Here is a 25,641-nt window from a genome sequence, read left to right as displayed (position 1 = left end):
GAGTACTTAAAAGTAGGAAGTCCAGGGGCGCCTGGGTGGCTCAGTGGGTTAAAGCCTCTGCCTTCGGCTCGGGTCACGATCCCAGGGTCCTGGGATCGAGCCCCGCATCGGGCTCTTTGCTCAGCAGGGAGCCTGCTTCCTCCCCTCTCTCTCTGCCTGCCTCTCTGCCTACTTGTAATCTCTGTCTGTCAAATAAAATAAATAAAATCTTAAAAAAAAAAAAAAAAAGTAGGAAGTCCATATTAAGCAACACAGAAAAACCAGGAATTTTAAAGGAAAATAAATGATTATTAAACTATGTAAAAATGAAAAATTTTTAAATGGCAAATATACAAACAAAAACTGGAATTCAAAAATATACTGGAAAAACCTGTTTCAAGCATTTACATCAGAGTTCCTATCCCCGACATAAAAGAGATCCTAGAGACGGAAAGGAAAAATCTGAATGACCAACAGCATAAAAAGATTCTACTTTATAAAACTGGAAAATACAAACTGGAGCCTAGACCATAACAACATTAAAAAGAAGAGAATTCAAGAAACGGGCATGCATAACACTGCTGGTAAAGCTGTAAATTAACCATTCTGGGTAGTAAAATGAAAAATCTATATTTGGGGGTGCCTAGGTGGCTCAGTTGGTTAAGCATCTGCCTTCAGGTGCGGTCATGATTCAAGGATCCCCGGATTAAGCCCTACCACCTCTGGCTTCCTGCTTAATGGAGCGTCTGCCTCTCCCTCTCTCTCTGTCCCTCCCCGCACCCATGCTCTGTCTCTCTTAAATAAATAAATGAAATCTTAAAAAAAAAAAAAAAAAAAAAAAAAGAGGGGCACCTGAATGGCTCAGTGGGTTAAAGCCTCTCTGCCTTCATTCAGCTCAGGTCATGATCTCAGGGTCCTGAGATTGAGCCCCAAATCGGGCTCTCTGCTCAGCAGGGAGACTGCCTCCCCGCTTCCCTCTCTGCCTACTTGTGATTTCTGTCTGTCAAATAAATAAATAAATAAATAAAATCTTTAAAAAAAGGAAAGAAAGAAGGAAAGAAAAACCTATATATGCTTTAACCTAAAAATAAAAGCGCCAGTTTATCAGGCATTCAAGTAAAATATTTACCAAAGCACTGTTTTTAAGAATAAGGGGGAGTAACCTGAATACTTTAAAAGAAGAAAGGGTGAATAACTGGTATACTCATATTCTGCAGTATTATGCTGCTTGCTTTTATAAAGGAAGCAATTTGATTTATACTCACCTGGAGGGATACACAGATTGAGAAAAGTAAGCTGCAAAAGAATATGTATGGTAACAACCCCATTTTGCTAAAAACTAAACACATCTAAAATATCTATACACATTCATAAATGTGTGGCACAGGACAGATGCAACACTGGTTATCAGAGACTGGGAATGAAAGAGAAAAAATTATCCTTATATGCGTTCAACTCACTGTTTTAACAGTTACACTGAGCATACACTACTTTTATAATTTAAAAACAAAACTTTAGGAATGAATGCCTAAATAAAAGAATATCCTCCCCACCATACAAATGGAAGAAAATCTGGCAAATAGAGAAAAAAAAAAATTTAACAACATCCAAAGCCTTACCACCCGAGATGATAACCACTATCAACCTATTTTGGTGCATTTCATTTTATTACATATTTATAGGATTGGTTTTTAAATCACTGTATGTTAACATATACCAAAGCACACAGAATTCATACTCTCATTTTGTTCATTTAATGCTTTAATATTATATTTTTACATGTTATCAGAAGTTACTCTGTGAACAATTTTTATTGGCTACATAATATGCAACTTTATAAATATACCATAATTTACTTAAACATAATACTCTGGGGGGCGGAGGTCTGAGTGGTTCACTGGGTTAAAGCCTCTGCCTTCAGCTCAGGTCATGATCCCGGTGTCATGGGATCGAGCCCCGCATCAGGTTCTCTGCTCAGAGGGGAGCCTGCTTCCTTCTCTCTCTCTCTGCCTGCCTCTCTGCCTACTTGTGATCTCTGTCTGTCAAATAAGTAAATAAAATCTCTGGGGGGCATTGAAGTTATTTCTGATTTTGTGCAAACGATGTCTGAACTTCAGAGTATTAGCCCTATCAGATTCCCAGAAAGTATTACTGGCGAAAGAGTATGAACATTCAAAAATATTCCTGAAACATGTGCTCAAAACTGCTTTCTAGAAAGTGTGTACTAATTACCAACAGCTATGAAGGCAAATTCCCTTCACAGAATTCATATCAACAAAAACTGTTATAATTTTTTTTTGCTAATGTGATAGACAAATAATGGTATATATTTTTATTTTGTTTTAAGATTTTATTTCTTTACTTGAGAGAAAGAGCACATGAAAAGACAGAGGAGAAGCAGACTCCCTGCTTAGTAGGGAATCCAACATTGGGCTCGATCCCAGGACCCTGGAATCATGATCTAAGCTGATAGATAGCTGCTTACCCGACTGAGCCACCCAGGTACCTCTGTTATTTTAATATGCATTTAAAAAAATTTTAATGAAACCACATGATCTACATAAACACATATACACATAGTCACCTATGTCACTTTTTGTGAATTTTGTTATTTTTGCCTTTTTTGTCCATAACTGAATAAAATGCACTATCTCAATTTCTGTTCTTCTACTAACAGTCTCAATTTGACTTATGATATGATCAAGACTTTTAAACCAGGGGAAGTGGTTCATTAAGAACAGAGTATAAAAGCAATACCAAACGACCACATACACTATAATTTTTCAACTTGAATCAAAGGAGCTATCAAAATTATTAAAAACGCAATATATTTTAGAACAATTACTGAAACTGATACCTGCTGAATTCCAAGGCACAAGTATAAGATACTGTCTGGATCATATTTTTCACCATTTGGTCTCCGCACCTCTTGGATAAACTGGCATAAACCCAAACTCAACTCAGCGAAAGTGCAGGACAGAATATCTTCCTTCAGCTTGATAGAACGGACTACGAAAAGGTAGAAAACATCTGAAATATTAACTTATTAAAAAACATTAACTTATGAGAAACACAGTAACATTATTCACTGAAAAGCTACTGACTACTACTGTGGGCTCAGGCACTGTAGTGTACACTGGTGAATACATGGATTACAGATAAACCTGATCTCAAGGCTTTTTCAGTTAAAGAAATAAAAACAATGCAGTGCACCATGTGTAACATGTGCTATGGCGGGTTGAATTTAAGAAGGATTCTAGGAAAGCAAATGAGGACCATCTATCTGACAGGGAAGGGTCAGGTGAGATTCTGGAGGATGCGACACAAATGCCAGACCCTGAAAGGTTTAAAAGAGTTAAACAAATGAATAAAGAATGGTAATCTAAGGACATAGAAATATTCACCAAAGCATATTCCACAAAATACTAGTAACATGAGAGCTGGAGAAAACCGGGATTCTAAGATCTGATAAATTTAGAAAACGGCAGCATATTATATCAGTGTCTAAAGAATTTTCAAAGATACATAAAAAGAGGTTTATTAAAGGTTCTGAGAGTATCTGTATAAAAATGCTGTGTAACTTCCTCTAACTCAGATTAGAATAGAGAACACTTCAAATAACATACAACATCTTCATGCCCCTAGAAATGCTGAATACAGAAAAATGAAGATTGAGGGGACTCAGATGTACAGGAAAAAATCAAGAAGGGTAGATCAGGGTAGACTGTTGTAAATCTAACCTAGCATATTAAGGCTTTGAAGACAACTAGGAACTGAATTAATTTTACCAGGAGAGTGACCCAATTTGATTTGCAGACATTCTATAGAAATTGCAGATCCTACAATTTGATATGTAGAGAAACTACTCCAGTAGAGACTCTACTTCAATTCGGATTAAAGTGGAAGCACTCTTTCTAGTCACTGCTACTCTGCATTTAGACAAGTTTGCATGTTTTCAAAGACGCACCTGAGCTTCCCTGATTTGGTTTTGCAAAAGGTAAATGGTGGTTCAGAAGGGCAAGGACCATGTTTGACCTTTTCACCAAAGTAACTAACCACCATGCATGGTACATACCTGGTACATAAATTCAGTACTTTTTGGATGAATGAATAGCAGAAATGAGTAGGCATCTCCTGCGGTTATTGCATTTAGGCCTGGTAGTCTAATATAATATTACCTCTTCATTCTCCCTACCCCTTTCTTCTTTAAAACAAAGAGTGTTGTGGTTCAAACTGGGAGTTAAAGGGCATAATAAACCTCCCTCACAGAAGTATACTTTTATCACTCAGCAGAGATTATACATGATCTGCAGGAACTCAGTGAGTCAGTCACAGACCACAGCAGCCAGTAACTGCTCCAATAAGGAGAGTGACATGTACCTAAAAGCCAGCAGGGTGGACTGAGATGAAGCCAAGAGTGCACGCAATTACCTGGTTGTTAAAAAGAAGGTATAGTTGGAAAGAGGCAAAATATCTAGTGACAAAGACATATTCATCCATTCCTGCCATGCCCATCTCATTCCACAAAGATTACAGCAAGTATCTTACATAAAACACAGATAATAAAAAAGAAAATAAAAACTAAAAACAAAAGTTTAGAATAGGAACTTCAATAACAGGGAAGAAAAAAGTTCAAGTAGGCTCTAAAATTAAACACTGCTGCTCTATGTGAATTGTTTATTGGGTCCCAAATTTCCTAACACCCAGTCTCACAGAGGTTATTATTAGGAAAAATTCCCACAGAAGAGAAAAGGCTTTTCCAGGTATTTTTCTCAACACCACCACCAGAAGCAGAAGTGTTACACTGGGTTCCATATGGGTTATTTTACAGATAAGGGCTCAAGAATACAGATTTGAGTCACCCACATAATGTTAGAGAAAGGAACACAATTCCTCATATTTGTGTAACAGATTCATGCCCATACAACCTTACCTTTATAACAAGCTCTTTATAATTGAGAACAGGATATTAATTTCTCTTTTACCATAAAACTCCAAATTTTAAACAATCTCAAATATTCCCATTTACAAATTTAAAATTGGCAATAATATTAAAAGTGATTCAGAGAATTCAGATTACAAAGAGAGAAATGATTTTACCTCTACAGCTTGGGTCTGAGGATTCTTGAGAGAGTGCATGGTCTTGAGAACTTCCTAAAGAGTCAGAACATGGGCTAGATGCAGCATGTTCAATACCTGACAAGAAGAGAAAAAGAAATAAGAAGTTTAAATAAAAATGGGAAAATTTAACACCAAAACCAAAGTTTTATGCAGTTTTGACCTAGTAGGTATCCCTTTTGTATAGATTGATGACTTGAATTATATAACCCCAACCCTCTCAATCAAGACACAAATTCATGCTGTGTATTTACCGCCACATTTCAGATCCCCCTGCTCTTCCTTGGCATTTTTCCACTGAACCCAGTTCTTCCAGGCATTTACCCCATACATGTATTTCAGTGTCATCCCAGACACTGAACACCCCTGAAAGGCTCCTTGAATAAGACTTCTGGGCTCCACAGCTACTATAGACTTCTTCCGTCCCTGTAAGAATTTCAAAAATTCACAGAATATAAAATTTAGTTATGAATCTTTAAGAAACACAGTTCTCAATGAAAGAAAAAAATAAATTTACAGAACACACAATTAACTATTAGACCCTAAAGATTCAAGCTCTTCAAGCTAGAAAGAGTTTTAGAGGTTAATCAAAACCACATGAGAAAAAAAGAGAGAGCTGAAATGCAGAACTCTAATAATTTCTAACATTAAGTACTCACTATGTTCCAGATACTGAACCCACCCAATGAGGTATGAATAACCGTTATTACCACTCAGGTCTACTTCATGGAACAGATGAGCAGATCCATTCTGGGATACAAAAAAGACCCCATATATTCTCTAATTACAATAAAATCAAACTAGAAACCAATAATGAAATGATGTTAAGAAAATCCTCGAGAATTAGAAATTAAACAACACATTTATAAATACCCATGGTCAAAGAAGAAACCACAAATGCAATTTGAAAGTATTCTGAACTTCAGTGGAAATGAAGACATCAATTTTTCCCCCACAATACTAAAGCTTACAATGACATTTATAATATTAAAATGTTTCCTTGAAAAATAAATCAAAGTCTAAAATCAAGAATCAAAGCTTTACTTTATGAAACTAGAAAAAAGTAGACCACATTAAAACCCAAAGTAAGAGGGGCATCTGGATGGCTCAGTCAGTTAAGCATCTGGCTCTCGAGTTCAGCTCAGGTCATGATTTTGGGGTCATGAGATCAAGCCCCACATCAGGCTCTACCCTGGGCATGGAGCCTGCTCACCTGCTTGGGATTCTCTCTCCCTCTCCCTATGTCTGCCTTTCTCTGTCTGTCTCTACCACACACTAAATATAAATGAATAAATAAATAAGATAAAACCCAAAGTAAGGAAAATTAAAGAAATAATAAAAATAAGGGAAAAAATCAATAAAAATGGGATAGAGGATAAAAATAATAAAATTAAAAAGCTGGTTCTTTCAAAAAATTTTTTAAAAAATCAATACATTTCTAGCTAGAATGATCAGGAAAAAAAAGACAGAAAACATAAATTACCAATACCTCACCCTAGGTACATTAAAAGGGGAGTTAAGAGAATGCAGTCATGCCCATAAACCTGATAAGGCAGATGAAGGAATTTCCTGAAAGACACAAACTAACAAAGCTTGCTCTAGAAGAGATAACCTAAATAGCCATAAACATTTAATTCATAGTTTAAAACTTTCCTACAAAACCCCTGTAGACCCACCAGTTAAATTCTATCAATTTTATTTTAGAAAACAGAAAAGGAGTAAACACCAACTCACTGTACAATGCTACCATTATGCTGAGAACAAGGCCAAAGAATCTATACAAGACTACAGATCAGGGGCACCTGGGTGGCTCAGTGGGTTAAGCCTCTACCTTCAGCTCAGGTCATGATATCAGGGTTCTGGGATCTAGTCCCGCATTGGGCTCTCTGCTCGGCAGGGAGCCTGCTTCCTCCTCTCTCTCTCTCTCTTGCCTCTCTGCCTACTTGTGATCTCTCTCTGTCAAATAAATAAAATCTCTGAAAAGAAAAAAAAAGACTACAGATCAATCTCTCTCTTCAATGGAAACATTTATAAAACTTTAACAATATATTGGCAACCTGAATCCAGCAACAGACAAAAGAATAAATACATCAGAATAAAGTAAGGTTTATCCCATGAATGCAAAGTTAGTTGACCGTTTTAAGAATTAATGTATGTCATCATTTAATAGACTCAGAAAGGAAAAACCAGGTAAGTATCTCAATAGATTCAAGAGAGCCAGCTGACAAATTTAACACAAATCATGATAAAAATTTTCAGCAAATTAAAAATAGAAGCGAACTTCCTGCCTGATAGGGGCTATCCACAAGAAACCTACAAGTAATATCATAGTTATTATGGCAAGACTGAACACTTGCCCTAAGATAGAGAATAGGCATGAAGATCTGCTCTCATCACGAATATTTCAACACTGTACTGAAGTTAGTACAATACATTAAAAAATCCTAGCTAGTACAATACATTGAAAAATAAAAGAAAAAAGAAAGTGCATTAAGATTGGAAAGGAAAAAGTAAAACAATCTTTATTCACAAATAACAGGATTGTCTAAGGTACGATATCCTAGACTTTAATCGAGCAAAATCATAGTACATATAATCGATAAAGAAAAAGAAATCTTGGGGTGCTGGGGTTAAGCACCCAACTCTTGATTTTGGCTCAGGTCATGATCTCAGGGTCATGAGATCAAGGCCCACCCACAGTGGACAATACTCACAGCAGGGGTATCTGCTTGAGATTCTTTCCCTCTCCCTCTGCCCTTCCCTCAGCTTGTACTCTCTCTCAGTCTCTCTCTAAAATATATAAAATTTTTCAAAAAAGAAAAAGTATCATGTTAACTGGAATTTAAAGAAAAACTTGAAACAAAAAATATATATATTATGAAAGAAATTAAAAATAAAAGAAAAAAATCTCTATTTTTATATGAGAATGAACACCAGAAAATGAAATAAAAAATACTACTACTTAAAACAGGATCAAAATAAATTTCAAAAACTCACTAGATAAATTTAGCAAGTATGAGACTTGAACAGTATAAAACACTTGTTGTTTTATAAAGATTTTATTTATTCATTTGACAGAGAGAGAGTACAAACAGGGAGAGCAGCACATAGAGTGAGAGGGAGAAACAGGCTCTCTGCTGAGCAGGGAGCCAGATGCAGAACTCGATCCCAGGACCCTGGGATCACACACTTGAGCCAAAAGCAGCCGCTTAATGAACTGAACCACCCAGGTGTCCCTAAAACACTGCTGAGAGAAATTAAAGACAAAGGAGAAAAATACCATCTTCATAGATCGGACAGCTCAAAATTGCAAAAATATCAATTCTCTGCAAACTGACCTATGGATTCAGAACAACCCCAACCAAAGTTTTAGCACGCTTTTTTGTAAAAACTGGCAAGTTGATTCTAAAATTTATATGGATATGCAAATGATGATTTTGAAAAAGAACAAAGTTCAAAGACTTACACTCCTGACTTCAAGATTCATTATAAAGCTACAATAATCAAGACATTTGGTACTATATTAAAATATACAAAACAGACATATTAAAATAGACATTGTTCCCTATTCAAGGGAACAGAACAGAAATTCAGAAATAAACCGACACATATATAGTCAGCTGATTTTAACAGAAGTGCAACACAGGGGCGCCTGGCTGGCTCAGTTAAGCATCCAACTCTTGATTTCAGCTCAGGCCATTATCTCAGGGTCCTGGGATCAAGACACACAACAGGCTCTGTACTTAGTACAGAATCTTCTTGGAATTCTCTCCCTCCCCCCTCCCTCTGCTTTTCCCCCTGTGCTCTCTTTCTCAAATAAATAAATGTTTTTTGTTGTTTTTTTTATTAAGTGCAATGTAATTCAATGAGGGAAAGCACAGTCTTTTCCAAGATGGTACTAACCAACTGGACATGACAAACAAAAACAAGAAACCTTGATATTTTACTCAATTCATACATAAAAATAATCTTGGAATGACACATATAAGCTAAAGTATAAAACTAGAAGAAAACATAAAAGAGTATCTTAGTTCTCACAGGTTAAGCAAAGACTTTTACATGGAATACTAAAAAGCATGAATCATAAAAGAATAAAAAATTGATAAAAAAGGACTTTTACAAAATCACAAAAGTTCTGCTCTTCACCATTAAGAAAACAGAATTGAAATTGCAGAATAGGAACAAAAGTCATGTCTGAGAAAAGAATTATATCCATAATAAAGAACACAACTCAGTGAGATGACAAACAACCCAGTTTAAAAAATGAGCAATAGTTCTAAACACTTTACAAAAGAAGATATAATAATGACAAATATGCACATGAAAAGATGTCCAACATCATCAGTCATTAGGAAAACATAAACTAAAGCCACAGTGAGATACCACTACGCACTGGCTAGAATGGCTAAAATTAACTGACAATACCAAGTATTAGCAAAGTCATGGAGCTGATTGGAACTCATACATTCTTGATGGGAATTCAAAATGGTACCAGCTATTACTTTGGAAAACCATTTGATAAGCTTTTTTACAGAGTTAAAAACACACATACTGTAAGACCTAGCAATCCCACTTCTGCGTGTTTTTCCTCAAATGAAACTGTATGTTCACACAGACATTTATATCTAGAATGATCATAGCAGCTGTATTTGAAATTGCCCAAACCTGGAAATAACCCAGAATTTCCAACCATTAAACAAATTCTGGTTTGTCCATACAATGAAATGCTACTCAGAAATAAAAAGGAATGAATGGCCTTCTGATACATGAAACAACATAAGTAAATCTCCAAAACATTCTGCTAAGTGAAAGAAGCCAAACAGAGAAGACTATGAATTATGTAATTCCATTTATATGACATTTTGAAAAAAGGCAAAGCAGTACCATTTTGCATCAATTTGCAAAGGAGATTGGTGGTTATCAGGAGCTAGAGAAAATTGATTCCAAAGGTCATGAGGGAGCTTTTTGGGACAGTGGAAGAGCTATGGTTATGGTGGTAATTACAAACTAAATATGTATGTTGAAGGTAATCAAATTTTACACTTAAAATTTATAAATTTCTGAATCCAATTATAACTCCAAAGAGATCATTTTTTTAAAATAAGGCTATTAGTGCGGCGCATGGGTGGCTCAGTGGGTTAAAGCCTCTGCCTTTGGCTCAGGTTGTGATCTCAGGGTCCTGGGATCAAGCCCTGCACTGGGCTCTCTGCTCAGCAGAGAGCCTGCTTCCCTTCCTCTCTGCCTACTTGTGATCTCTGTAAAATGAATAAATAAAATCTTTAAAAAATACTAATAAGGCTATTTAGTCTTTCAGTTTTAGTATGGGAAAATCCTATCAATATAATAAAGAGTCCGTGTGAATTTCACTATTATACTATATTATAAAAAATAATAACTTCATTGTTATAATATGTAAAAAAGAAAAAAAAACTGAATTTAGAGACTTTAAAAAAAGTATACAACGAAGATTATAAAAAACTTTTTTTAAAGTAAAATAGAACAAAACACCCTTGATTATAAAAACCAAAGAGAAAGACCATGATAAAAGAAATACAAAGTAATGGTCTTTTTTTTAACAACAGCTGTCTGTCATATTATTGATATTTTTAGTTCATCAATTATAATACAAATTCATTAAAATGTAATGATTATGTGGCACATACCAAGGTGTTGTGTCATATGCTATTGTGGAGTGGCAGGAATGCTGCTCTTTCTTGTGTCTGTATGGCTGAAGCCTGGACCATGAGTAAGTACATGCTCCTAGCTCATCAGACCCCAGTAACTCCAGAATGACTTACTGTAACACAAATGAGTAGCAGAACAGAGTAACAAACTATCCACTAGTAAACTGCAAATTTTCCTGGTAACCCTTCTATCAGATGGAAAAGCCTTTTAATGATGATCCAGATGATGACAATGGCAACAAACACTGAGCAGCTACATAATAACCACATACTAAGCATATGCCATGTGCTGCGCTAGAAAACTTATCTTACCAACTCTATTACTGAAACATCAAGGTTTACACATCCCTTTAAAATATTCAAAAGATGTGGTTCTTGATTATACAAAACAGAAATAAAGGCACAAAACTACAAGACTGTGTAAAACAATATATGGAATACACTAAAAAACACCAAGGAAAGAAAATGGTAAAAAAATTAAGCTACTGCTTACTCTTCGTCTAGGCTGAGGGAAGCCATCTCTGTGCCGTCGTCTTGTTCGGGAACGAGCCTGGATTCCCTGTCCTTTATTCAGCGGGTCAAAGGATTCTATAATAATTAGCAGAAAGCATAATTTGAGGTAAATAACTCACAGATTTATATAAAGACAGACTGGGGGAGGAAACATCAGGTAATCATCTCTATATTATTTTGTTCATGATAAAATAACTTACTTATATTCTTAAAAGAAACAAAAAATATAGCACTTAAAAACTTCTTTAAAAATCAAGAAAACCTCCTACATGGTTACAGTGGAAAGGTTAAAAAAATTAACCATTTATCATTTAACCTTCAAAGGTAGGGATCATTTGTGTCCTAGATTATTACACAGTATATCTCCTTCATAATGTCAACAAATCAAGATGTTCTAAAATCAAGAGTATTTTATGTCACACAAACCAGATGGAAAATCTGCTTCCAGATCCTGCTCAGTTTCCCCTTTTGAGAGCGGTTTCAAGTCTGAATCAGCATCTTGCACAGCATTTGACTTTAAGGCATAATGATTCAACTCTTCCTCCCAGCTATGTGGAGTAGATACTGCCTCTGATTCAAGGTCACCACTGTATGTACTTCCTTGGTCTGAAACAGACAGAAAACAAACTAAAAATAAGACAGACTCTATATAGCTGAGAAGCCTTCTTGAACTCCAGAATAACAAAACTGAGATATGATTGCTGATTTAACTAAGTACACTAAAGAATGAAAACTTCTTCACCAGCCTCACAAAACTGGCTTCATATTCTTGGTATACACTTTAGATTTTATCTCAATTAATCCTTAAAACCAGTATGTGAGGGGTGCCTGGTGGCTCAGTCATTAAGTGTCTGCCTTTGGCTCAGGTCATGATCCCACGGTCCTGGGATTAAACCCCACGTTTGGGCTCCCCGCTCAGTTGGAAGCCTGCTTCACCTACCCCCAGACGCCCTTCTTGTATTCACTCTCTATCTTCCTCTCTCTGTCCAATAAATAAATAAAATCTTAAAAATAAAAACAACAACCCAGAAAGAAAAAAACCAGTATCTGAGGTACCTTTTATTATTCTCATTACATATAAGCATACACAAACACCTGATGCACCCTACAAGTAAATAAAATTGCAAATATTAATTCCAAGGATACTAATACTTTATTATTTATATTACTAAATATTTTCTTTTAAAGATTATATATATTTATGAGAGAGAGAACACAAGCGGGGAGAGGGCAGGGAAGACGAAGCAGCAGACTCCCTGCTGAGCAGGAAACTTGACAACAGCTCTATCCCAGGACCCAGGGATCATCACTTGAGCTGAAGGCAGACACTTAACCAACTGAGCCACCCAGGCGCCCTGAGGATTGTATTCTAAGATCTGAAATATATGTAGAATTACAAACCTTTTTCAAAAATCTTGGTGTCTAGAAAGAGTTCTTGTTCAGAAGTTTGGGATCCTAAAGAAAGAAAAAAAAGGTATACATTTAACAACTTACATGTATATATAAAGTAAACTGGATCTCAAATGAAATAACTGCATTACCTAAATAAATCGTACTAGGGAATGCTAAAATAGCCTTCATATGGAGAAAGAATGGTTCATTAATAAAACTAGGCATTAGTGGTAAATGAAGTCAAAGAAATTGACTGGTAACAGTAGTTATATTTCTAGTAGTTATATTTCTATATTTTCTGTCACTGAAAAAAAGAAAACATAAGTAGGTATATTTCTAGAGAAGTCAGGTCAAGAGAGACCTTTATTTTAGATTTTACACTCCTGTGCTTTCTGAATTTTTTTTTTATCATGAAACACATACGCACACACCCACAACTTACAAATTGAAAAATATGCTTTGAATTGCTTTTTTCTCCCAAAATATAATATGCCTTACCACTGCACTGAAAAGAACAGAGTTTTACCAATTAACTACTTAAAAAATAAAAAGTGTAAGGACTGAAAGTAAAAAAAAAAAAAAAGAAGAAGAAGAAGAAAAGAAAAATGCTTTTTAAAGCCTAGGAAAATTGCTTTTTTTCTCTGAAATCATATATAAATTAGCCAGTTCCCTTCAGATGGAATTCATTTCTCCCTCCTGCATGTTTCTAAACCATTTGATTTTACTTATGTGATTACAACTATCTTTCTTGAAGGTTAGTTTTGAAAGTTTTTTCAGTCTGACTCAATTTTTAGGTTAAGGCAAACTTACAATATTTATACAGAGGAAGCACCTGAAAATGTTAACTATTAATATGAATGGAGATGGCAACCTAAAATGAAGTTTATTATCAGGAACTGCTCGAACTTCTAAACCAATTATCAGAAATTAGAAGATAAAGCACAGGGGGCAATACCCTAAGACATTAAATTCCACATACAAATAGGTCTCAAATTACAAGATTATATACTAGAGAGCAAAATGAGACCAGAAACTGAGATAATAACAAATAGGCTTTTTATGCATCTCTGAGAATATATATGATTTTAAAACTTAATGTCAACACAAGAGGAAAGCTGACATTTTTTTCAAATGCTACAGTGTTCTGAAAATCATCTAGCATTTATTATGCAAAATCTAAACCTGGTGGCTAGCTTTGTAAAAACTGTCACTGAAAAAAAGAAAACATAAGTCAGGAAAAAACAATTTCCTGACACCTCAGTGATACAGGAAAAGGCCTTCATGTATTTCAACTATCCAAACACCATTTTCTCTATCTCTTCTTATACCTAACAAATCAAGGAGGTACTAATTAAGGCTAGAAACCTTTCTGGATATGTACTGCAACTTCTTGTTACTGCCATTTGCTTTGGAGTCAAACAGAATTCAACTGGTTCCATCACATCCTGACTGCATAACCAGGGCAAGTATGATATCCTATTTTCCAAATGAGGAGTTTCAAGTAAACAGTATTCACCCCACAGGGTGGCTGTAAAGGTTAAATGAGTGCATTTAGGACATGCCCAGGGTATGGTAAGCACATAACTACTATTCTTATTGATGGTCTATCTATCATGGGATTTATCTATAGGTTATTTTGAGCCAAACAGTTTTCCCATCCTAAGGCTCTTCTATCAAAATGCTTACTATTATACAACAGGAATTTCTTAAATAGGTATCATGCTTGGAATATAGGAATAAAGCCAGAACATAATCATGAAAATGGATTTACAGATTATTTTTCTGGAACAATTAAGAACTAAAAATAGAATATTAATATTTAGTTTTATAAAAAGGATAGAACTTTCAGTTATCAATTTTAACAAATCCATATACTTGCTATTTAGAAACACCTGACTATCCAATACTTAATATTACTTGAATTACCCAAATATTTTTAAGTGTACTTTTTACTTTCTTTACTTTAAAATTATACCAACCTCCCTGGGATAGAGTTTTCTCCTTCTCTTCGTCTTCTGCAATCATTTCTGCCATCTCAAGAAGATCAGCTTCAAATGGATGTGAAGGAAGCTTCTCCTTAATGTCTTCAATACTCTCAGTGACTTTATCTTCATTATCCATTGAGGATGGAATTAGCATAGGGACAGGCATCTGAAAGACCAAGAACAGTTTCTGGGGAGTATGTCTGTCAACAAAACTATTATTTGTGAGATGATTTAAGTACTAAAATAATGAACAAATGCAGGTATTTCTATTACTAATGATTAAAACAGTCCTGCTAGTTTGTTCTTATAAGACTAGAGCCATCTGAATAAAAATTCAATTCAGTTCAATTTTCTAGATAATCAACAAAAAAATGTGTTTCTGAATCATCTAAAAGAGTAATTATCTAACACATTTTTGTTTCTGATTATATTCTTGCTTAACATTTTCAGTTTCACACAACCATTTTCCTTAAGAATTCACCAAGGAAAAATATGTTTCCAATAAAAAAAGAATACATTTCTAAGAAAAAGAATGATGTAAATCACAGTTTTTACTTTCTCACCCCCGCTAGACTCTAGAATTTTAGCACATACACACAGTTTCTGTTCTTTTTCTGTTTGAGTGGTCTTATTGTGTATGAAACATTATGAACAGGCTACATCACAGCATTCTCTGAGAAGGCAGGTTATAAAGAGAGGCAGTCCTTCACATACTCCATATTAAAAAATATAGTGATATGATAATAACCAACTATAGTCAGGAATATTTTACCAACAAGTGAAGAATTTTTTTATGGCCTTCTAACATATTAGTTGAGGAATACGTGCACTAAATCAGTCTTAATCTCTAAATGATTACTCACTGGAACTGGAATGCCAAATGGGACTGGTGCATACTGAGTATAAAGATGAAGAGGTATGGGCACAAACACTGGTACGGGAACTGGTACCACGATGATCTGGGGCTGACTTGGAGTGTCTTCTAATGAAGGGGAAAAAAATTACAAAAAACAAAGAGAGTTAGAAACATTCCAATAACAAAAAACTTTTAAAGGAACAAAGATGTATAGTCCAAAAGAATTATAATTAAAAAACTTTTTAAAGCACATAGACTTGGGGTGCCTGAGTGGTTCAGTTGGTTTAGCATCTGCTTTCGGCTCAATGATCCCAGGGTTCTGGGATGGAGTCCCACACATCAGGCTCCCTGTTCAGCAGAAATCTGCTTCTCCCACTCCCTCTGCCTCTCCCCCCAGCCTGTGCTCTCTCTCTCAAAGAAATAAAAGAAATCTTAAAAAATAAAAATAAGAAATAAAGCACACAGATTTATAGTTCAACGTAAGTGTAATCTTTGACACTCTGAGTCCAAAAAAGTAGAAATAAATGAATAGAGAAGAAAGGATTGAAGAGAGCAGTGATTAAAAGCGGTCAACACAACAATGATTGATATGAAGATACAGTGAAGGAAGGATATAATTTGGATTAATGAATAAAAAGAACTGGAACAGTAATCTTAGAAAGAGTAATAGAAAACTGATAACATGAATAAGAACAGAATGTTGAGATTAAGTAGGCAGAAGAGCCATTTTTGTGAGGCTATAATGAACTTTTAAAAATCTTTCCAGTAGATAACCCGGAACTACTACAGATTGGTTAGCACAGAGTAATCTGATGAAAATGTTGTTTTATAAGCTTAATTTGGGGGTGCCTGGGTACCACAGTCAATTGAGCATCCAACTCTTGGTTTCAGCTCAGGTCATGATGGCAGGGTCATAAGATGGAACCCCACATCGGGCTCTGCGGTAGCATGGAATCTACATGAGGATTCTCTCGCCCTCTCCTTCACCCTCTGCCTTCCCCTCATTCATGAGCACATGTACACACACTCTCTCTCAATAAATAAATAAAACCTTGCTTTAAAAAGTTTAATTTGGAGACCCTCTTAGCATGGAATAAGAAGAATATCATGTATAAAAGTAGGCAACAATTGCAATATGTAGAGCTATGATGATGAGGACCTCAACCAGAATGGTTATGATACCTATAAAAAAGAATGAATATATACAAGCAGATGTTCTGAGGTACTAGAAGATGAAATAGAACATAGAAACCTAAATATGAGTAGGGAAAAAGTGAGTATGATGGGGAATTCATTAAATTATTTAGTAGGTATCCTACAGAGTCCTTTCTATGTGCCAGAAAAATACCCTAGAAGATTATAAAACCATTAATGTAAAAGAAAGATGATGCTGGTGACAAGAAGTGAAAAGCTGACAAGCTGAGTAGCGTCAGAGGTGGGAAATAATATGGGATCAATTTTACCATGGTCCAGTGGACATTAAAAAAAATTACTTATGGATAGGGGACTGGGAAAAGTGGGTGAAGGGGAAAAGGAAATACAGGCCTCCAGTTATGGAAAGAGTAAGCCATAAGAATAAAGAGTAGAGTATAAGTAATACAGTCAATGATACCATAATAGCAATGTGATGGGACAGATGGTAGCTATACTTGAGTTGAACATAATGTATGAACTTTTCAAATCACTAAATTGTACACATGAAACTAATATAACACTATGTGTTAACTATACTCAAAAACAAAAACTCCCAAATCACGTGATTAGCAATGTCTGATAACCAAGCTACATAATACTAAGTCATTATTAATTTAATACAAATATAGGCTAATGTCATCTGTAGCATTACTAGTCAATGTGGTTCATGGGAGCTTTAAGAAAGTCAAAGCCTCAGACCCCACTAAATTACAACATACTTAATAAAATTCCTAAGTAATGCATATGCATATTGATGTTTTATCAAACACTGACCTACAGGATAACCTTCCAGATCTAGGATTACTTTCAGGTTTAAGAATTCTGAGGCTTGAGGCACCTCGGTGGCTCAGTGGGTTAAAGCCTCTGCCTTTGGCTCAGGTCATGATCCCAGGGTCCTGGGATGGAGCCCTACATCCGGCTCTCCGCTCAGGAGGGAGCCTGCTTCCCCCTTCTCTCTCTGCCTGCCTCTCTGACTACTTGTGATCTCTGTCAAATAAATAAAATATTACCAAAAAAAAAAGAAAAAAAAAATTCTGAGACTTTTTGGGTACCTGAGTGGAGGCCCTACTGCAGGAATGGCAGGCCAAGAATACTGGGTCCCAATCACCTTCGTCCCTAATCACTTGCAGGGCAGAGATTCTATGCCAGGAGAGGCAAGCTGAGAAAATCAAAGGATAGCACCATACCCAGAATCCAGAAAAGTAGCTGAGAGCTTTTGCCTGGGGGAGAGGCGATTCATAAGAAAAGAAAGCCCTCTCGCACAAAAATCTGACATTATTTGAAACAGAGGGTGGAAAAGTTCAAACCTAAGGATGCTCTACAAAACAATAGTTCCTCAGGGTGCCTGGGTGGCTCAGTCGGTTAAGCGTTAGCCTTTTAGCTCAAGCTGTGATACCAGGGTCCTGGGATGGAGCCCTGCTTCAGACTCCCTACTCAGTGGGGAGTGTGTTTCTCCTTCTCCCTCTTCCTTCCCCCTCCCCCATCATTCTCTCTCTCAAATAGATAAATAAAATCTTAAACAACAACAACAACAACAGTTCATCTTAATTAAGACCCTGTCTATAGAATTCCAAAATCTAGGCTTATTTCATAAAATTACACTGTTATTAATAACAAAAGAAAATGAAGTATTCAAAGCATGGTATTATAAATTAAAACCCTCTCTTTGCCATAATTTCTTAATTCTCAGAGGGTGAAAATACCTAACTCACTGTTGTGAGAACAAAACTGGGTAAAGTATATAAGCAACCAAATACATAACGCAGGAAACAGTAGGTACTCAATCAATGTAAGCAGCTTTCATATTCCTTTCCCCTAAAAAAAATTTAAAGGAAGAAAGTGCAAGGAATATACCTGTCTGGCATTCTTTGTTTTGGGTATGTGGTTTGCAAGAGGTGGCTTTAGTCTGTGTAATGGGTTTGCACAATAAAGCTTTATTCTTCAAAAGTCTTGGGGGCTGGGAAGGTGGCAGTTTCAGGGCATCTGTTTGTGTACTTGCCTAGTAAAAAAAAAAATCAGAAACCAAAGAGGTTTTCAAAAGCTTATGATTAATTACAAGAAATATTATAACTTCAAAGGAAATACTATATTGGTATTACATGTAAGGCAGAGAACTTACTAAATATGTAAGAAATACAATGTTCCTGAAATAGCAAGAGTAATAAAATAGTTTGATAACTATATATGGACTCTGAATGTATCTAATTAATAGTTCTATTTACCAAGAAAAACACTATTTCTATTGTAAGATTCTGTTGGTCAATAACAATATTGGCTATGTTTAAAATGAGAACTATTATTTCCTGGGTTTAGTCTGAGAAGACCTTGTTTTCAAGATAACTAGAAATAACAGAACCACTTAGGGTCACTTAAGTAACGTAAAAGAAAGATACAAAAGTTATCCCAGAGACCAGACAACACTTTAGAAATGCCCCTGTTCTAGTCATAAGTTTTTCTCATATTTACTTTTTTCTTCTCTTAAGAGACCAAAAAAAAAAAAAAAATACTGAGTAAAAACCCAACAATGCTTATTTAAGGATAACCTGCCCTGGGTGAAAAACAAAGTACATTTTGTAAATATTTCATCTATAATCTGACTACATTACAAAACACCTCAAATATCTTTTACACCTGGATTATGCAAAATTTAATTCTCTAAAACTAAACTAAAAAAACAAACGAACAAAAAAAAACAACAAAAACATAAACCAACCCAACAAAAAAAACAGCCTTCAGTAACTATACAGAACAAGCATTCAAAGAAATCAAAGTACATAAAAGGCCTAATGAAATAACCAGAATATCTTGTTCCCAAAGATTAAATGAGCTTATAAAATTTATTTCATATAAGAAAGAATAAAGCAAGGAAAATTAGCATAGACATATTCATATGTATAAAGCTGGAACATAAATATAGTGGCAATACCAGTTAAAAGAATAAAACTTACATCACCAATGATTTTTGCTGTCACTGTTGGAACTGCACCTAATATAAATGAAAATAAATACTTAGGACCTTACACAATTATTTAAACAGCAGCATTTAAAGCTGATGGTGTAATGACAGACAAAATCTCGTAACAAAAACAAGAATTATCTTAATTCACAGGAATACTACATGTAAAGTGTCACATGAAAAAAAAAATATCTGGAAGTGATGAAGACATTGTTTAAAGCCCAGCAGCCCATAGGGAGGCGCCACTCATAACATAAGTGTGTCAAACAGGAAAATGATCACTGATGGAAAAAAAAGATACAGACTGACTGTATTCAACTTCAAAAGGCTAGATAAATGCTTTCAAATCAGACATACCTTGTAATACACTGTTAGAATTCACTGTGGGCTGAGCAGCAGGAGCACTGGCTAATGATACTACATTAGCTATAACTGGAGTTGAATCCTTTCTTAGAGATGGGGGCCCTGCTGAAGCAGCTGGCACCATGGAAATACTTGCTAATAAACAAAAATTTAAAAACCTTATAATTTACATGCACAAACAAAGAAATCAACATCTCAAGGAGGTTAAATGATGCTTTTAGCAAGGTTAAATTCTAAGAATCACTTTAGGATTAACTGGGCTTTTGTCTACCTTTTTAATTAGTGAAACTTAAAAGTATTCCATGTACTTTCTCTTGCATAACTATGCATGTGGTATAGTTAAAAGGCATGTGATTACACTCTACGTCCTTTGTTTTACTCTCAAATCCTTTTTTAAGGATGTCAAGGTATATATACACAATTATAAATATTAAATGCCATTCTTTCCCATAGTTCTTAAAGAGTTTATTTAATTCAATGTGCTCAGAGAAAATACAATGAACTCATACAAAGCCTTAATCCAAGATGTTAAACAAAACAGGGATTTAAATGTTAATGTCATCTAAACAGAATGAAATTTGTAAATTTGCATTTTATGAAATTATTAACAGCTGTTTAAAGTTCCCAATCTGCAGAACAGTAGTTGTTCCTGGCACTGATCAAAGACTGTAAAGTTTAATTTTACCTGCATTGTTTTGTGAAGGTGGGTCACACATACTCTGCTGATTACAGAACATCAAGATACAAAGCAGGTTACAGAAATGCTTCATTTCTCCTCGCCATTTCAAGGACTCACTGAGTTTACCCTGTCGCTTACAACCATCACATTTGGCCATCTAAAAATGAAGTAAGATGGTAAAGGAGTAAAAAACAAATTATCCGTGGCCTGACAGAATTAAAGCAGCACACAAAAGACAAGTGAGGAAACTAACTTAGAATCTAGAATACAAAACTGAAGGTTAACTACCCTAAAATGGTATTTAACATTTGTATCTTTAAACTAAACTTTAAACTATCTTTAAAATAAACATTAAAAGTCACATTATAGAGATGCCAATAAAGGGTAATTTAAAAACACAGTGAAATCAAAATAAGACACAATCACTTTCAAAATCATCAATCACCTTCAAAATCATCAGAAGACAAATTTATTTTAGATAAAAAATTAATAAAATGCTAATTTTAAATACTTTAATATCTTAAGACTGGTAAATCTTCTATAAGGAAATTTTTAAAAAAGAATGTAACTTCAGTGACATTAAAGTCTTCCTAAATCTTGTATTAATACTGAAAAAGGACATAATACATTTATTTTCTTTAATGCCATACAGTTAACACTTACAAGTTTTAAATCACTAAACTGCCCTTCGTACTACGTTAAAAAATAAAAGGAAGCAATATATGCCCTAACTTGAAAAACTCCAGGGATGTGGATTATATTTACCTGATAGAACAGAACTGTGTATTTGGACATGCATTCTTCACAACAGAACTCTTCTACTTTTCCCCCCAAATTATTCTGTACCAATTTGGGAGATGTCTGTAAACAATAACTGCACATTTTACAGTGATTTCCCCAGCGTTTTGCCAAGTCATGTTTATAAAGCAATTTGCAACCTAAAAACAGGAAAAATAAAATTTACGTGAGAAAAAAATACTAAGTATCTACATCTTTAAACTTAAATGCCCTGTGAAAATGTTTTCACACTTGGATCCTCACCAATTAGTAGATTAAGAGAACAATTTAAAGAAATATCATTTTCTTTTATTAAACAAAGTAAGATAGGACAGAAAACATTATTATGCATCACACATAATAAAAGCCAGTTTTATTTCATAAAAGTTTTATTTTACTTGGGTGGGTGATAACATACTAGGTCACAATGTAAAATGTATTCTTCTTGTGTGTTGTGGTCAAAAGGTTTGAAAGCCACTAATCTAGGAAGCCAATTGTGTACAGTTTTAAAATAAAACAAAACATTTTAAACATAGAAAATACTAATCTAAATAAAGAAGACAATCTACCTGACATTGATTTGCCTATTCAGAAACATGTCCATTTAAAACAAAAGAAGTATAATCTTAGGATGCTACCAAAATTTAGGAAGTTCTCTTTAGAAATAAGAGTAACAGGAGTGCCCAGGTGGCTCAGTCGGTTAAGTATCTCAACTCCTGGTTTCGGCTCAGGTCATGACCAATCTCAGGGTCCTGGGGTGGAGCCCTGACTCAGGCTCCATGCTCAGCAGGGCGGCTGCTTAAGATTCTCTCCCTCTACCTTTGCCCCTCCCCCACCTAATAAATAAATGATTTTTAAAAGTGCAATAACTACAAGATCCCTATCAACGTAAGAACAGAAAATGTTTTTCATATCACCACCAACTTCTGTAATACAGTTCAATGATTTTTCCTTCATTTTGACATCTATATGATATAAAGGACTAGCTCAGAAGAAAAAAGCAAATCAAGTGTAAACAAAAGGCTTTGTTGTTATACACAAAGGATAAACTAGATATGCTTAAACAGTAACAGCTTAAACCATCAGTTACTTTTAAAAGGACCAACATGATCAGGAGTAAGATGATCTTGCCTTTACCTTCACTACAGAATGACTTGTCAGCACCTGAGAATCGCACAGTCTCCTTTACAATTTTCTCAATTTTACAATATTCACACATTGCCATTACATTATTTATTTTCTTATATTCATCAGAACAATTCTTGCCACAGAACTGAAACATTTTACCCTGAAAAGAAATAATCATCAAGTACTAATTAAACATTTGGTTTATCTTTTGGAAATTATATTCTCTCTTACTTTCAAAACATGTAATGTAATTCTGAGAGATAAAAAGCCAGAAATGATTTTATATATAGGCCATCTTATACTCAAACCCTTTATCAGGATCCTATACTTTACCTTATAGTCAAGAAGTTCTGGTTTTGTGGCAAAAAGACGGTTACAGTGCTGACACTTGAGTTTCACAACACTTCGTGCAAACCCAACATGCTGGGATTGCGCAGCAAGTCGCTGGAGACCAGCTGCAGCAGAGCTACTGATAGAAGTAGGAGAAACGGCAGAGGTGCTCCCCGCTCCTGCTGACACTGTTGAACCTGTGGGGATGCTTACAATTACTTGGCCCTGAGACAAGGGCACTACTGAAGAATTCATTCCTGCTGGTTTATTGAACAAATTCTGAAAAATGAAACAAACAAGATGATCAATGTAATCATTTGTTCAAATAAACAAGCAAAATTCACTATCTTTGAGCAGCTTATAACTGAATGGGCACAGTTTCACTTATATCCAAAAACTAAAATAATTTAACCAATAATCTCATTAATTTTTTAAACTTTTTAAAAAAGTAATCTCTACGTGCAACATGGGCCTTGAAGTCCTGATCCTGAGATGAAAAGCAGTTTGCCCTACTGACTGAGCCAGCCAGAGCCCCAAACTAATAACTTCCTTTAAAAATAATATCCTCCCGGGCGCCTGGGTGGCTCAGTGGGTTAAGCTGCTGCCTTCGGCTCAGGTCATGATCTCAGGGTCTTGGGATCCAGTCCCCTCTCTGCTCAGCAGGGAGCCTGTTTCCTCCTCTCTCTCTCTCTCTCTGCCTGCCTCTCTGCCTACTTGTGATCTCTCTCTGTCAAATAAATAAATAAAATCTTTAAAAAAAAAAAATAATATCCTCCCTTGGGGCGCCTGGGTGGCTCAGTGGGTTGAGCCGCTGCCTTCGGCCCAGGTCATGATCTCAGGGTCTTGGGATCAAGTCCCGCATCAGGCTCTCTGCTCAGCAGGGAGCCTGCTTCCCTCTCTCTCTCTCTCTCTCTCTCTGCCTGCCTCTCTGTCTACTTGTGGTCTCTCTCTGTCAAATAAATAAATAAAATCTTAAAAAAAAAAATAATATCCTCCCAATAGATAATATGGGTAATAACAATTCCACTTAATGTTATGGGAGGCAGTTAAACAACAATCCTCCAAACACACCAAAAGTCAAAGAATCCACGTTTAACAAGACTGAGAAAGTGTAGGCAATTGGGGCAGGAGCAAACACCTACCAAGTTTACATACTACATAGCAGGCGCCTCACTGACTGGAGGAGAGGAAGATTTCTGAAGCCGTACCTGGAACGCGACAACACAGCTGTAGCTGCAGAAGTTGCGTATACTTCCATCTGACATGGCGAGGTGATACTGAGGGATTGCTGAGGTTTTACAACTGTTACACTGCACTTGTACACCTTAGCAAATCAAAATAAAAACTAATGAATAATATATACAAATGTATACAAATGTTTGAGAAAATAAGTAACTATTATCCAATATATGAAAATTCAAGGGCCAGGTCAAGTTGCAGGAACTGAAACTAAATCATGTCACATACAGACAGAAACTAACTTAACATTAATAACATTTCTGTTAACTTAAAGTTGGAACAGCCTACCCTGAAACTACAAAATAAATGAATACTGAAATAAATTAGGTACGGATAAAAAGATATATTAAAGAAGCCATATGAAATTCTTTTGGAAAAGAGGAATACACAAATAGGCAAGCAAATAAACGTCTAACTTAAGAAATCGTGGCAAGAGGTGATATTTTACAAAACAGATCTGAAATACTTTAAATCTGCCTTAAAAATCAATTAAATTTAGACAAAAATCTGTACCATACAAAAGAGCAATAACCATAACTTTTGTCAACTATTATATAGTTTATGAAACCAGTATTACCTGCAGAAGTAACCATTTTAACTCTGTAAGCAGATAAGCAATTAACAGAACAGAAAAGCTCTGTCTTTCCCAAGCTATTGGTATTTTCAATCATTTCTGCTGAGGATCTCAATGATTTGCAAAGCGCACATGGTGTAATTTTGGCTGATTTCTATTAAGAGAATAAAATAACATTCATTTTTACCAAATTATAAATAAAAGCATAATTCTTTGAAATGTTTATACTTAACACTGGTTGAGATATTTTAAATTAGTGGCTTTCAAACTTTTACGATTACAATCCTCAGTAAGAAATAAATTTTACAAAGTGACCCAATACATACTTTTGAGGTTTTACTTGTGTATTACACATATATGTATATAAAACTGAAAAAGTTTCATAAAACAATATAAATCATGATGGCATGTGATGCATGTTTATATTTTACATTCTATTTTATTTCATTAAAAAATAAGGCTGACCATAACCTGGCAATTAATTTGGGGATCTATTAATTGATTGTAACTATAGTTTTAAAAATGGAATTTTTAAAAAGTACACAACAGGCAATTCATGCTCTTACATTATACTAAAGATCAGAAGAACCCCCCCCCCACCAAAGGTCCTATCCATGGCCATAAAATGTGAATTCAAGAGAATAAACTTATTAGAAAATTCATTACCAAATACTCTACCAGTATTAACAACAAAGCACAAAAAGCAATAAGCAAGGAAGCAATGAAGTGGGAGCAAACTTTGGATATCAAAGTGTCTACATATAAACAATCAATGAGTCTGTTTAGCATCAATGCTAAATACTACTAATGTATCATGTATTCAGGGTAACTTATGAAGTATATCCAGTATTCATTATCTCTGTGAAATTTCTGC

The 25,641-nt window shown here is 35.1% G+C and overlaps 1 protein-coding gene across 12 annotated transcripts in view; it reads right to left on the bottom strand.

Moving 5' to 3' along the window:
* Window positions 1-25,641, bottom strand: part of ZMYM4 (zinc finger MYM-type containing 4) — a 165,916-nt gene that overhangs the window by 29,968 nt on the left and 110,307 nt on the right. For all 12 annotated transcript variants that reach the window (XR_009344962.1, XM_059134853.1, XM_059134854.1 and 9 more), the window contains 17 exons: window positions 24,771-24,921; window positions 24,163-24,278; window positions 22,958-23,233; window positions 22,634-22,784; window positions 21,485-21,657; window positions 20,726-20,876; window positions 20,035-20,175; window positions 19,670-19,707; window positions 18,576-18,720; window positions 15,535-15,653; window positions 14,666-14,837; window positions 12,696-12,749; window positions 11,721-11,900; window positions 11,275-11,369; window positions 5,352-5,523; window positions 5,080-5,175; window positions 2,837-2,988 (listed from right to left, as the gene is read on the bottom strand). Coding sequence is in view for 11 of the 12 variants with exons in the window: in XM_059134853.1 (XP_058990836.1) it covers window positions 2,837-2,988; window positions 5,080-5,175; window positions 5,352-5,523; window positions 11,275-11,369; window positions 11,721-11,900; window positions 12,696-12,749; window positions 14,666-14,837; window positions 15,535-15,653; window positions 18,576-18,720; window positions 19,670-19,707; window positions 20,035-20,175; window positions 20,726-20,876; window positions 21,485-21,657; window positions 22,634-22,784; window positions 22,958-23,233; window positions 24,163-24,278; window positions 24,771-24,921 (2,382 nt within the window). In the remaining variant the exon portion in view is untranslated. The remainder of the gene's footprint in view (window positions 1-2,836; window positions 2,989-5,079; window positions 5,176-5,351; window positions 5,524-11,274; window positions 11,370-11,720; window positions 11,901-12,695; window positions 12,750-14,665; window positions 14,838-15,534; window positions 15,654-18,575; window positions 18,721-19,669; window positions 19,708-20,034; window positions 20,176-20,725; window positions 20,877-21,484; window positions 21,658-22,633; window positions 22,785-22,957; window positions 23,234-24,162; window positions 24,279-24,770; window positions 24,922-25,641) is intronic.

The sequence above is a fragment of the Mustela lutreola genome, chromosome 10 (genome assembly GCF_030435805.1).
Source record: "Mustela lutreola isolate mMusLut2 chromosome 10, mMusLut2.pri, whole genome shotgun sequence".
Taxonomy (NCBI): Eukaryota; Metazoa; Chordata; class Mammalia; order Carnivora; family Mustelidae; genus Mustela; species Mustela lutreola.
The sequence above is the reverse complement of the archived record's forward strand: the minus strand, read 5'-3'. Positions and strand labels throughout refer to the sequence as shown.